Source organism: Alosa sapidissima, chromosome 4, assembly GCF_018492685.1.
Source record: "Alosa sapidissima isolate fAloSap1 chromosome 4, fAloSap1.pri, whole genome shotgun sequence".
Taxonomy (NCBI): Eukaryota; Metazoa; Chordata; class Actinopteri; order Clupeiformes; family Clupeidae; genus Alosa; species Alosa sapidissima.
In genome coordinates this window covers 16,000,489-16,015,488 of record NC_055960.1, presented here as the reverse complement: position 1 = coordinate 16,015,488, position 15,000 = coordinate 16,000,489, and the positions used below count along the sequence as shown (strand labels likewise).

General features: G+C 45.5%; 1 protein-coding gene across 5 annotated transcripts in view; it reads right to left on the bottom strand.

The window, feature by feature from the left end:
• arhgef10la (Rho guanine nucleotide exchange factor (GEF) 10-like a) overlaps window positions 1-15,000 on the bottom strand; it is a 143,656-nt gene that overhangs the window by 99,173 nt on the left and 29,483 nt on the right. For all 5 annotated transcript variants that reach the window (XM_042090703.1, XM_042090706.1, XM_042090705.1 and 2 more), the window contains 6 exons: window positions 13,286-13,397; window positions 11,978-12,081; window positions 10,844-10,921; window positions 6,840-7,019; window positions 3,959-4,075; window positions 2,193-2,285 (listed from right to left, as the gene is read on the bottom strand). In XM_042090703.1, coding sequence (XP_041946637.1) covers window positions 2,193-2,285; window positions 3,959-4,075; window positions 6,840-7,019; window positions 10,844-10,921; window positions 11,978-12,081; window positions 13,286-13,397 — 684 coding nt within the window. The remainder of the gene's footprint in view (window positions 1-2,192; window positions 2,286-3,958; window positions 4,076-6,839; window positions 7,020-10,843; window positions 10,922-11,977; window positions 12,082-13,285; window positions 13,398-15,000) is intronic.

The following is a 15,000-nucleotide window of genomic DNA, read 5'->3' as shown; positions in this document are numbered from 1 at the left end:
AGGAAAGTGCTTATCACAAGGCACAGGGCCATGACAACATTGGTACTGGAACATCTCTCATAGGCTTTGAAAAACCCTTACATCAGTGTGTGCCTGTGTGTGTGCCTGTGTGTGTGCCTATGTGTGTGCCTATGTGTGTGTGCCGGTGTGTGTATGTGTGCGCGCGTGTGTGTGAGAGAGAGAGAGAGAGAGAGAGAGAGAGAGAGAGAGAAAGAGATAGAGAGCAGAAAGCAGAGCACCAGAGAGGTGGAAAGTCACTTAGTGAGAAAAAACGAGGGAATGAGTGCCTCTATGATAGCATGTCTAAGCATGAACCTCACAGCCCTTTTTCGCTATTATGAATTAGGCTCCTGTGATAAATGATTGGGTAGGCACTTTTCCACTGCTGGCACGGCGCAGAAAAAAAAGTAACATTTATACGTTATCTGTAAGAGTTCATGGATAATCGATGTCCACTGAGGTATGAAATGAGCAGGACCACCTGAATACTCTTTTCTTACACACCACCACACCAGCTGTGAAGAAAGACCAGCCCTTCTTGGAGGAGGAGAAGAAGAAACACACACACACACACACACACACACACACACACACTTCACCAGCAGCAGCCAGCAAGCCCCTGACATTTTTCCTTTCACTCTTCAAGCTCAGATCCATGTGGGCCACAGTCATGTGTGGAGCTCCTTTGCCAAAAGTCAGTTTCCTGTCTGATTTTATACCTGCAGCAGTGATGTATACGGCAATGTTGATCCATGTGGAAGAAACATACTCTTGTTGTCTCTTGAGGGTCGAGACCCTCTCAGTGGGCACTGCTAGCCCCTAAGCTAGTCTTATTAGCGGGCCTTATGTTGACACTTTTTCAATGGCAGCATGGGAAGTCTGAGGTAACAATTGCTCTTCAGCTGGTGGCACTGGGCAGTCCACTTTACATGGCAGGCCTTTATAGCCATTGGCAAATCACCGATTTTTCTCTGGCCAGAGCTGCTCTGTGGGAGAATACTTCAGCCCAAAGTAGCATGCTGTTGCTGTTGTTGTTGTTTTTTGTCAGGGAAGGGAGTGAGTTGTTTCTGTTCTGTCAACTGGCTTGTCCATTATTCATAAGTGATTCATGAGAGAGAAACAGAGAGAGAGAGAGAGAGAGAGAGAGAGAGAGAGAGAGAGAGACTTTGTTTGGACCATACAGTAGGAGTTCTCAGTAATATACAACCGTCAAAAAAAAAGACATGAAACAATAAGTTAAAGCATGTGCACTGCAAAGAAACAAAAATTTTGAGAAAATTCATGTCACCAAGGCAACATGATGCAACAGATTGCAGACTTTTCACAGATTGCAGACTTTTCACAGCTTCTGACGACTGTTGTTGACTTTGGCTGAACTCTTATTTATACGTGTTAATAATGGACAAAAACAGTAGTCAAAAGCTGAGAAAGTTAAAAAATGGCATCATCCTGCTTTGAACATTTGAGTTTTCACAACATTTACAGTTTTACAGCATCAGGGAGGACATAGACTATAGGACTATAACTTTAATTCAAAACCTGCTGCAATACTACCACCTGGAGCCTTCCATGGAAGATCCTTGGTAATCTATAGCCACCATCTTTCCAATGCTACTTCAACTGAGCTAGTCCAAAGGTCAAAACCATGGTGTGCAGCTCAGGGGCCATTTGTGGTTAACAAGGACTCCAGACACTATGAAACGGAGCCCTGAATGGATGGTCCAACAATAGCCCGCCCAAGGCTGACGATGAAATCCTAAGACACATAATACTAAAGGACTGTGTGAAAGACGTACTTAATCAAATAGAGCCACGCATTTCAAATGTACACATACCCAAATGTGTCTAACCCTTAACCTGGACACAAAACCTTAACCTGTGAGATATTTGACAGCAATGCATGACAAATAGTGAGTCGTGAAGGACACAGTATTCATTCAACCGTTGCTTTTGTGTTAGACAGACCATACCTACAGTAAAGACACAGTAAGAAGTTTGAGCATGCATTCAGTTTAGCAATTCAGTCTCTTCCTGTAGCCAATGTCCACACAGTAAACAAAAAAGACTCATCACATGGGTTGTTGAGCACAGGCGTGTGTGGCATTGCTTGGGGATGGTGGGTGGTGGTGGGTGGTGGTGGTGGTGGTGGTGTAGCTGGGGTAACAGGGTTTGTTGGCGGAGCAGAGACTGACCTGGAGCAGGAGGATGAACTGGGGGAAGCGCTGAATGGGCTTCACCATCAGGCCGTACAGGGTGATGCGGTCAGTGCTGGAGGCCTGTTTTCTCTACAGGAGGCAAGGAGCGAGAAAGAAAGAGAGAGAGAGAGAGAGAGAGAGAGAGAGAGAGAGAGAGAGAGAGAGAGAGAGAGAGGAAGGAGGAAAGAGATGAGAGAAAGATTAGAAAGATTCAAATAGGGGGAGGAAAACTGTAGCACCACAGAGAGGAAGTTTGTCCAATTAGATGAACAGAAAGAGACTGGGAGAGAGAGAGAGAGAGACAGATCTCTGCACCCTGAGGGAGGAGAAGATCTTTGAGTGGTATGGAAACGAGTGAGAGTGTGGGTGAGGGTTAGTATTACTGTATCGATTCCCAATGCAGTGCCCTCGGAACTTGGCCGACATTGGAAAAGCGTGTGTGTGTGTGTGTGTGTGTGTGTGTGTAGGTGGGCAAGGGCTGTGTGTAAGTGAGAAAAGAGGAAAAGAAAACAGAGTGTGTGTTCCACTGAGTGGGCGGAAGTAATTAAACACAAACCCAGGTCAAATGCACCTTTCAATACGCTAAAGTTTTTAATTGTCATTCCGCAGGAAGTTTTGAGATTCTAAGACTCTGACGACTCAACTGCAATCCTCTCATGCAATTCTGCTCCTATCCTCGGGGCAAAACCACAGAACACACAAAGTAGATAGCCTCAGACTACATCAATTTCATAGTGGTCACACAGAAGCATGGTGAGGACCAACACCGTTTTTCATTTCACAAATGTACCTTTTTCTTTGTGCGCTCATTTGCAATTGGTCCTGCCCCACAAAAATTGAACTCTAATAATAAATCCTATAAGGACGGAGTGAAATTTAGGAGGCATCTTACATTCATGGGGGTTCTATTACTTTAGGCTGAAAAGTTAAGCGCCAAGTACCAAGTTAAGTCAAGCCACTGAAAATAAAGCCTTGCAAATACCTTTGGAGGCTGCCGGAGCCTAAAATTAACTAGATGTGTATGTCTTTTGTGTATGTAAATGAGTGTGTGTATGTGTGTGTGTTTGCTTCTGTGTAAATGTGTGCATCTTTGTGTGTGTTTGCTTGTGAGTGTGTGTGTGGGGAGGGGAGGGTATGTTTATGTGCCTGTGTGTGTGTGTGCTTGCGACGGATTAAAACGGAAATCAATTGTTCTGTGTCATCCTTGTGGGGCTACATGCCCACCAAGTTTCATGCAGCTCGGTCTTTCAGTGTCCCGGGAATCATTGACACAAAATTACTGAAGAAGAAAAAAAAACTGACTAAACATACTGTATATGACCACTATGCTAGCTATGTTAGTGGCGGTCATAAATAATGGGTTGCTCGTAAGTACACACATGAGGAATAATCTACAGTAAATTACTATTTTTAAAAGGTATCCTGTCAGTGGGATGATCAATCACATTTTTTTAAAGAGAGTCTTGCCGATGGTTTCATGAAGAACCTTTTTAACAACAAAGACCCTAGCTGTCAGCGAAAAGTTTCTCACAGTTCAAAAGAGTGTCCTACTTTGGTGATGAAATTTGCTAGTGAGCTGAAAAAAATCTTCATCTTATGACTATGTCTTTTATGATGATGTTTTATGACTAGAAATAAATAAAATAAACAAACAAAATAAATAAACAAACATTCATGAGTTCAATTGAAGGGTTGAGAGAGAAGCCCCCAGGCATTGAAAAACATTTCCATGTTGGTGTTTATGAAGAGAGGAGACCGCTCACCTTCAGGAACTCTAGAAAGGCCGGTTTGGACATGCAGGCCTTCTTGATGAGAGCCATGGCATTGGTGAAGTTGTTCACATAGTCACTGTACACGTCCACCACCATGGACTTGGAGAACTGGGGAAACAGGATGGGTCATCAATCAATCTGATTTCTATTCAGAAAGTGACTGAAAATTACAGCGATGTCCAGAGTATTCATTTGGGTGTAGTCAAGGCAAGATGGGCAAAAATGACCATAGTTAAAAGAAAACAAAGAAGGATAAAAAGGAGACTTATGGGAAAATACTGAATAAAATAACAATAAAATCTAATAAAACTGACAAAGAGGCAGCTAAAAGTACATTTAAATAGAAATAAAGTTGTGTTTAGAGGAAGGGCAAACACTTTAAGACAAAACAAAAAAGCCAGGAGGAGGGAAAGAGTGTTTTTGCCCTGAAACAATGCTTCTCTATTTTCATTCCACATCCATCACCATTTTAGGGCTGGTTGTGCGACAAAAGGAAGCTCAGTAAAAAATGCTTTTCAGGTATGCATCACATTCAACCCATCTTTCCTCGAGCAAAATAATCCTGTGAAACAATGGACCCAGCAGATATGACATACCACAGCGTGATAAGACATTAGCCGTAGACTGCATTACAAATATCTCACCCGCTGTGAGATAGATTGATAGGCAGTAGCCCCAGAAAGCTGGCAGAAAATCCCCCATAAAACCTTTTCAGAGATGCTGGCATTCTGATATGTGCAGGGGGCTCTCTCTTGTTTTGTACTACGAAGCCCCGGTTCATTCCTACTGGTTCAACCTGACTACCCCACCACCACCCACACACACACACACACACACCCCTCTGGGAGTCCATGCACTCTTGAAAAAAGAGGCACCTTGATGGGAAGGGGGATGATAATTTCAGTCAGGCACTTATGGAGATCTGATCTGTTTACCATTGGGGGAGTGGAGACCAAAACACTCCACAATCCATTATATAGGAGCCTACTGAGGGCAGGGAGTATGGCACGCATCCATTCATTCAGCTTTGATTAAGCACAAGCAGAGTTGCTGACGGCAGCACTGGTGTGTGTGTGTGTGTGTGTTGGGGGTGCTGGAGAGTGAGCAGGCGGGGAGGAAATTAACGAGTAGCCCATGGGCTTCTGGTCGTATCTACCCATCCCTCATGAACACAAATACACACAGCCAAAACACACACACAAAAACGCATTCCTGTGTTCACATACGTACACCAGCAAACACACACTATCCATCATATGCACACTCTCACACACTTAAATGCACACTCATGCTGACCCTTACACACACTCTCAGACACTAATGCTTGCTAAGAGGCTCTCTGTCTTCATCTCATGCATGTTCACAAGCAGGCACGTAGGTCTGCCTGTCCTCCTCTAACTCAGTACACTCATACACACACTCCCCTACACACACACACACACACACTCACACACACATACACTGTATCGTGTCGATGACAGTGCTCAATACACTAACATCCTTATCAATGCAAACACTCCACACAGAAATTACACAATCACCTCCACATACCTCCATCGAGATCCACATTCAATACGTACACAGATCTTTTCACTGTTCTGCGCACATATGCAGAAGAGAGCCATCCATCTCGGATAATCATTAACTAAATGCGCAAAGGAAATCGATTGCAAATAACAACGTGGGCACACGTGTGGAAGAAGAGAGTGGGTGTGAGAGTAAATATGTTCATGGAGCTCAGAGAATGTATGTTCTTATTTAAAGCTGTGTGTGTGTGTGTGTGTGTGTGTGTGTGTGTGTGTGTGTGTGTGTGTATGAGTGAGTGTGTGTGTGTGTGTGTGTGTGAGTGTGTGTGTGAGTGTGAGTGTCTGTGTGTGTGTCTATGTGTATGTGTGTGTGTGTATGTGTGCGTGTGTGAGTGCACACATAAACTCATGCAGGCATGTTCATCTTCTCATTCTCCAATCCCTCGCGCTGCAGGGGGTCTAAGTGTTTGAGATCAATGGAGTCATCCCCGACACACAGACACAGAAGGGTGGGGTGGAGGGCCAGTGGTGTGGGGGGGTTTACACGCCTGGGCCTTTTCTTTTAATCAGTAAATAATGAGCAGGCCTTATGGATGATCACCGCACCAAGGGTCATCACACCACACTCATTCATTAGCCCATTAGAGCTGCCGACAGAGCCACACTCACACCGGGAGTGCCGGCTTTATTTGCAGGCACACGGGGGAATCCATCATGGCCGTAATAGACTCCACATCTGAGTTTTAAAAAAGCACCAGCGTGCTTCCTTTGGGTACCACAGATGGTTCAAACAAAAGTGTTGGTCAATTAATAACTCAATCAATGGTACTGACACAAACATGAGCGCAAGGAAACATGATGCAATTACAGACACAATTAATACAGACCCACAAGTTGAGACACAGACATATGCACATACACATAATGGTAAATGGTAAACGGACTTAATTTGTATGGCAAATATTCTCCAAAGTGCTTTACAGATTTATGCCTCTTAGTTCATCCATTCACTCACACATTCACACCTACCGATGGCCAAATGATGCCATGTAAAAGCGCATGATATATACTGTATAGTATACTGTATATACCCAAACACACAGGCACATGTTCCATATTCATACAATCAATCTCAAACACAAAGAAAACACACACTCACTCTCTCTCACACACACACACACACACACACACACACACACACACACACACACACACACACACACACACACACACACACACACACACACACACACACACACACACACACAACACACACAAACACACAGAGACGACTAAAGGCACACTCCATTACACGATGGCCTGTAATAGGATTATCTGGCACTCACTGAAGCAACGAAGAGGTCACCAATCTTCTCGCAGGCGTCCCAATCTGCCACGCGGGAGGCCAGGGCGATCTGGAACATGGAGTGGCACTGGGTGATCTCGCGCACGCGGTAGAAGATGGGCCGGATCTTGCGCGGGCTCAGGATGCGGGGCTCGGCCTCCAGTAGGGGCCGCTGGTACTCCTGGAGAAGGGGAGAGGAGAGGAGAGGAGAGGAGAGGAGAAGAGAAGAGAGGAGAAGAGAGGAGAGGAGAAGAGATGGGAGAGGAGAGGAGATCATTGGAGATAGAAGATGCAAGGATGAGACCGCTCCTAAAGGTCAACATTGTGACTTTCTAGTGGTACGTTGTTAATATTTGATCTCAACTCTCGATGAAGTGACACCCTTCTTTCTTTGCTCCTGAAGCAATTGATTACGGCATGAGCCATTAACCTTGTTTCCCATTCACAGTCCCAGACACAAACAATGAACAGCCATACAGGACCATGCGGAGTGAACTGCTCAACTGGAGAAAAAAATGTGTCGGACTAGTACCTTTAGAACCTTTAAGTCAAGTGAATGGACCCCCCACAAAATAATATGAAAGACTTAAATCAGAAGCACAAAACCCGTTGCCATTAAGCCCTTTTACATTTTCCGATAAGCCCATTTACAGAATCCGACATTCTAAGCATCGACACATAGTACTGCACTATGATGCAAAGCAACTTCACTTGCATTTGTAGGGTACGAAAAATGTGCGCAGCAGCTAACCAAAGTGCAGTCGGTTCTCCCGCCATGGTTTTGAAAATCACACACCTGCTGCATCTGAAGGCCCGCGCATAATAAGGCCTAGGCTACGACTAGCACTCTACACGCCCCCTGCTGCAAGTCACGTTTTAATTTGCTAACTAGTCCTGCCTCCTGGCTCCCCAAAAGGCCGGATCATGTGAACAGATCAGCAGGCCGGCAATTTTTTTTACTTCGTTTTTAGAAACACGATGCGGCAAAAAGACGTCTCCTCTTCCCGCAAATTTTGCGTGATCTCTGTGTAAAAAGGGCTATTGGCAGCAGTCATACAGTTTTTTGCAGCAGTCATTATGCAGAATTATCGGACCTCTGAACGTTGGGAAAGTCTACTCATGTTTGTGGAACTTTCTGGAACACCGTATAATAAGCAGAACTAATGGACATTAAACACAAAATGAAGCTAACATTAGTTTATAATATATCTAACTGGCTGGTAGCCTGGGCGCCAGCCGAACTTAGTCCCGCCCACAACATTTGAGGTCGGGAAATTCGGTCTGGCATTGCTCCGTTGTGGAGCAACTGTGCTCACCCAAAATCTGGCGGACCAATCAAATCGGGCTTTACGATGATGGACAGGTGAGCAACAGCGCCTCATCTATCACATCATCTGAGCATGCTTAGGTTGATTATGTTTGCAACAAAAACACTGTGGCTAGAAGGAGACAGATGGCTTCTAAGACCCCATATGGAAAATGCATATTATTTGAGGTTTTATCACTGAAAATTATTATTTCTGAAACCTTTGGCCAAAGTTGAGATGTGGGAAAACTCATGGTTTCACTTTCATCAAGGTGACATGTTGTTCCCTAGTCCGTTTGAAATCTCTGATTGATCACCTGTTTGAGGGATTTGCGACAGCCTTTCCCATGTTTGTAGCATATCAGTGTTATTTAACAGAATTATTTTTAAAAACGGAGGGGATATAGGCTATCAGTTTTTTCCTAATAGCCTACCACGTATCTCTTAGATTTCGCTAATGAGTGTTGTAGGAGATATTGACGGCACAATAACTTTTACAAAAGACCAGAAAACAATGTTAAGGCATTTGTGGAGAAGAAGGATGGTTCGTTTGTTCTTCCTACATCTCACGGTAAGTTATTTCGTTGCTCTGATTGGTTAGGTCTATCCGATTGAGTGCAGAGGCATTCCCCCCACTGTATCGGTTGAAAATCATAATTACGTCCCAATAGAGCAGTATCAGACTCACTCTACGTCAGGCTACGTCAGTCTACCTAACTGGTGTCAGGGTGATTAAAAATGAAACCTTGTTTCAGAGGTGGCCTTTCAGTTAGTTTCCGTCAGGACTGGCTTTAGTGAGGGTGGCATTTCCAAAACCTATAAGGATTCCTTTCAGACAAATGAGTTTGTGTGCTTTTTGTATTCAGACATTTTTCAGCAAGTATTACCGCACACACACCCCCACACATTGACAGTTAAGGTCATGGCACTTTTAAATGCTCGGTCACTTAAATAACTAAAAAATATAAGACATAACCCATTTGGACTGCGTTCAAAGGAGCAGCGAGAAAATCAAATGTCCGAGTCTTTAAAGCCTTTTACTGATTCAGACATGAGAGACTGCTCTTAAGAGGACCTCATCTCTCCTCTCTCTTTATATAAGGGCACTGTATCACCAGTTAAAGGCTTCCATCAGCTGTGCTACTGTGGGAATTGTTCTAGCCAGACACACGTGCATTCTTATCGCTTCCAGAGTTATGGAATCTTTCATCAAGAACAAGCCATCCTCGGAATCCATCTTCAGCATGGCACTCTGAGTTACTGCAACCCCCATCGCACGTCTGCCCCTAGGTGGTCATGATGAAATCTATACGGTGCTGTGGACCAATATACAGTACTCTATAATACGTACGTGTGTGTGTGTGTGTGTGTGTGTACGTGTGTGTGGGTACGTGTGTTTGTGTGTGTGTGTGTGTGTGTGTGATCTTTTTTCCTTCATGTTGGCCATTGATTTTTTTTCTTGGTCATTGGCTTTGAGTGAGGAATGCAAGTGTAATATGGTCTCTGCTTTCTCGCCTTGCTTGCACACACACACACACGCGCGCACACACGTGCACACGCACACACGCACACACACGCACAAACGCACAAGTCTCTGTGAATAAGAAAGAAATTGAATCTCCAGATGCCCCAAGAAAGAGGGAAGAAATGAAGAAATGAGAAAGAGAGAAGAAATGGAAATATTTTCTAGTGTTGAAAACGTATGCATCTGCCATGAAAAAAAACTTTGTTTCAGAACTAACACAAAGATTTACAGCCATCTGTGTTATAAAAAAAGAAAAACAGGAATATCTCAGGTTAATTGCATGTAATGTCTATCCTTGGGCATGACACTCATTAGGGGCAGCCGTGGCCTACTGGTTAGGGCTTCAGGCTTGTACCCAGTCGAAAAAAATGTGGGTGGGGGAAGTGGTTGAGCACTACTCTCCCATGCCCACATCCACGGCTGAAGTGCCCTTGAGCAAGGCACCTAACCCCTCACTGCTTCCCGAGCGCCATTGTAACAGGCAGCTCACTGCTCTGGGTTAGTGTGTGCTTCACCTCACTGTGTGTTGTGTATGTTTCACTAATTCACGGATTGGGATGAATGCAGAGACCAAATTTCCCTCACGGGATCAAAACAGTATACTTATACTTATACTTATACTAATAAAGGTTTTATCGGACTGAGCTGAGCTCATTCAATAGATGGGACTAGTTCTTCTTATTGTAGCTGTTGTAGTTGTAGTATCGCAAAGCATGTGCATATACACAGTTTGTATGAGGACGTTCTGACAAACATAATAGTGTATTTTGTGCAAAAGGCGCCTAGACTATTTCCTCCCATAGGATCATAGAACAAGGGCAATTTAGAACTATTATGGACCCAAAGCACCTAACAATATCACGCAAATTTTACCTGATGTCTTTTTCTCTGAATGGGCTAATGAACAGCACTCCTCCATTCACCGTGGCTAGTGAGATGTATCCAGACCCTAATGTGGCTTCGCTGAGACCCAGCTGGGCTGCTTGTCCCTCTATGGCGCCACGCTTAATTCGGGGCCGGCTAAGACTCCCCAGGAGGCCCGGATTCTGTGAGGCTGAAAGCGCTGCGTCTCGCCCCGGCGAGGAGACGAGTGGAGGAGACAAGGGGGCAGGGGAGGGAGGAGGCTAAGAAAGGGGGAAACGAGAAGCGGGGCTGTGGAGACGGTCGGACTCACCTGAAGGATTCTCTTCAGGGACTCCAGGTAGCTTCTCTCGCTCTGGACGATTGAGCCAAGGATGTGGCGGCGAACGATCTGAGGGGAGAAGGAAAGCAGGCAATTAGAGGGTCCAATGGAGACACCGCAACACCAAGGGGGGGGGGGGGGGTGCAACAAGGGAGCCTGGGTAATTAAGGACACACTCATCCATTCTGGCCAATTGTCTGGGTGGCTGAGAGAGGATAGGGGAGTTTAAAGGGCGGGGTGGTGGACGTGGGGAGAGAGCAGAAAATATTGACTTTTGCGGTTTCTTAGAGTACAGTACGTGGGTACATGTGTGTGAGGAAAAGAGAGGGAGAGAAAGATAGAAGAGAGAATGTGTATGTGAGTGTGAGTGTGTGTGTGTGTGTGTGAGTGTGTGTGTGTGTGAGTGTGTGTGTGTGTGAGTGTGTGTGTGTGAGTGGGTGTGTGTGTCTGTGTGTGTGTGAGTCTGTGTGTGTGTGAGTCTGTGTGTGTGTGTCTGTGTGTGTGAGTGTGTGTGTGTGTGTGAGTGTGTGTGTGTGTGTGTGTGTCTGTGTGTGTGTGTGTGTGTGTGTGTGTGTGTGTGTGTCTGTGTGTGTGTGTCTGTGTGTGTGAGTGTGTGTGTGTGTGTGAGTGTGTGTGTGTGTGTGAGTGTGTGTGTGTGTGTGAGTGTGTGTGTGTCTGTGTGTGAGTGAGTGTGAGTGAGTGTGAGTGTGTGTGTGTGTGAGTGTGTGTGTGTCTGTGTGTGAGTGAGTGTGAGTGTGTGTGTGTGTATGTGTGTATGTGTGCCCGTGTCCATGTGTTTGAGCATGGATGTGTCTATGTGTATTAAATTATGTATGAGGAGAACAAACTTGCTCGCTCTGACTGTACCATTGCATTGACAACATGAGGCAAATGTCAGACTCTCCTCTCCCTCTATCTCTCTGTGTCACTTTTTTTCCACTGCCAACAACAAGCGCTATCTCTACCCTCCCACTCCTCCCCTCCATTCTCTGCCTTTTGCCTATTACTTTCCCTCAGAGTAAACACTGTCTTCATCCCCTCACACACACACACACACACACACACACACACACACACACACACACACACACACACACACACACACACACACACACATACACAAACCTGGTGGCTGTTTAGTCCATCTGGCATAGGACCCAGTTGTGGAGGAGGATGCTTTGCCTCTGACACGGTCACATCCAAGTACCCTGCATCATCTTCGGCATCCTCTACACACAGAGAGAGAAAGAGAGTGAGTGAGAGAGAGAGAGAGAGAGAGAATGAAGCACTATATATTTTCTTCTGTCCACAGCTACAGTGGAACAGAACAAACCGAATAGGTATATATCCCACCCTAACAAGAAAAGCCTTGAAGGGCTTGAAAAATTCATTGAAACATAGCACTTCTACAAAAACAGCAAAGTCTGGTAATCACACACACACACACACACACACACACACACACACATACACACACATACACACACACACACACACACTGAGATAGACACAGAGAGAGACATTCAAACAACTTCCTCTGCCAGATCACAAAAGCACCCACTCAAGAAAAAAAAAAAAATCAAACAAGTTTGTGCACATAGGTGCTTCAATTGAAAATTTCCAGCAAGATGACAATGAATAATACATAAAAACAACAACAAAAGCATCATCAACACAAACATCAATATCAACAACAACATCAACCTAAACAACAACAACAACATCAACCTAAACATAAGAGTTTCTAAACAACAACAACATCAACCTAAACATAAGAGTTTCTAAACAACAACAACATCAACCTAAACATAAGAGTTTCTGTTATGGCCTTTTAACCTCTGCGGGATTGTTGGAGAAGTTTTCCATTCTCCGTCGGTTATCTGTGTCTCGCCGCCTGAGGCCGGGCGTCTCCATTAGCAGAGGCTAATCCCGTCCCCTTTGTGCTGAATGGCATTATGGGAACAGGAGACAGTCATGGGGAATTTTCCGCCCGTCTCTCCCGCACATCAAAAGCCCTCGCGTCAGCCACAATGGCCACTGATAATCAGAGCACGCCAGCTTGACTTGATCCCAGCGCATCCCCCCCCCCCCCCAACCCCACCCCCCCAACCCCACCCCCCACACACACACACACACACACACACACACACACGCACGCACGCACGGCCCCCTGTTTCATTTCTTATATCTTACATCATCTGGACGGCTTTATTTTCTCTTCCTTGAAGTCCTTTGCTCTTCAAGCAGAGGGGTATTAGAGGAGCTGTGAGAAGTGCCTCCCATTAAAAAAAACACAGATTCACACAAGTAGATGGTGCCAGTGGACCTCTCTGCCCTCAGGCCTTCTGTATCATTTGCACCCCCCCCCCACACACACACACACACACACACACACGAGACACTGGAGACTTCCCTCGTAACTCCCACACTCACCCAAGTGGTCTTTCCGGTGGTGCAGGAAGGAGACCCTCCTCATGACGGCTATTTTGGTCTTCTCCAGCCCATCCTTGGTCCCACTCCGAGCAGCCCTCATCAGCTGCTGCACCTGCAGAGCAGAGAGAGAGAGAGAGAAAGAGAGAAGGGGAGAGAGAGAGAAATGAAGGAGGACAAGAGCCAGGGAGAGGAGATAGACAGGGAGAGGAGAGGGGAGAGAGAGAGAGAACAGCGTGAAACCAAACGTCCTGCTCCATCCCTTCAGGCTCTTGTTATGTGGCTTCAGAAAGGGCAGATGACCCACTGAGAAATGGCACAGATCCCCTGGTGAGGAAAAGGTCAAGCGTGGCTAAAAATCAGCAGGTCCTCTGACACACATCCTCCAGACAATCCAGTCCACTCTCGCTCCACTGGCTATGTTTGGTCAGTAGAGGTGGAGCAGAGAAACCGGGCACTAGTGTGAGACCCACACCGAGTCATCACAAGTCCCCCTCTCTGAGCTTCAAAACACGGCTGGTTCTCTTATATTAAGAGGTGGTGGCTGTAAGGATCTAAGCAAGAGGCTATTTTAAACTCTTTTTTTTTTAAGTCTGTACCAGCCTCGGGAAAGCAGGTCATAAATTGGGAGCATTTGGCAGTGTCGGTGGCAGTAAACATCAGACTGTTTACTTCATTTATTCATGAGGCCTCCCAAACTAAAAGAACTGTTCAGAGGGAGGGGGGGGGGAGAAAGTTTAGCTCATCTACACAAGCATATGCATGCGAGTGGGATACAAGCACTCAGTAGTTGAACGAGTAGGCCGGAAGAAGAGAATAGAGGAGAAGAAAGGAGAAAAGAGGAGAAGAGAAGAGGAGAGAAGAGAAGTTTGGGTATGTCACTTTTCTCAAAGCTAATTCAAAGACCCTCCACTTTGTGTGCAGAAAATGAAAGGACTGCACTGTAAGCAGATACACACTGTATGTGGTAATAATATCATCCAAAAATGCACACACTGCCCTTTCCCAAAAAGTTGCCAGGAATGGCAGAGCATAAGGACATAATGTCCTGGCAATATGTTAAGAACAAAACACTGCCATGCCTATCCAAAGGATATTTTCTTTTGGGTGTCTTGAAAAAGGAAGATTTTATAAATGTTTATAAATCTATTTTCTGATGGAGGGGGTAAAAATCTGTATGTAGAGTTGTGTCTTTTTCCAATCTAAACCCTAGCAGTTATCACCATATGACATCAACACATGACAGGTTGATGAGGCATGGCTTTCCTTCTCTCACACACCTCTTATTTGCATCACCACAGGAGCAACACACTTCCAACCAGCCTGACCTAATAAGGCCCACAGAGACTCCTCACTCCTACTACACCCCACTCCCATTCACTCAGACCCACGGCAGACGGGTAGGCAGCAACTCTCACTCTGGAACATGGGGGCCATCTCCCAAAAGTGTCATGGTACAATGACCATCATTAAATACTAGAACAATTCTCACACTCACACACACACACACACACACACACACACACACACACACACACACACACACACACACACACACACGGACAACAATGCTTTGGGAAAATGCACTGCCGCATTGGGCCGTGGCTGAGAAATGGATATGGCCTGGAGGCAGCTGCTGAGTTGGACTCCCAGACAGGCTGCAGGCAACGGATGGAGAAATGGACAGATGGAAGGGTGGAGCGATGGAAAAGTAGAGG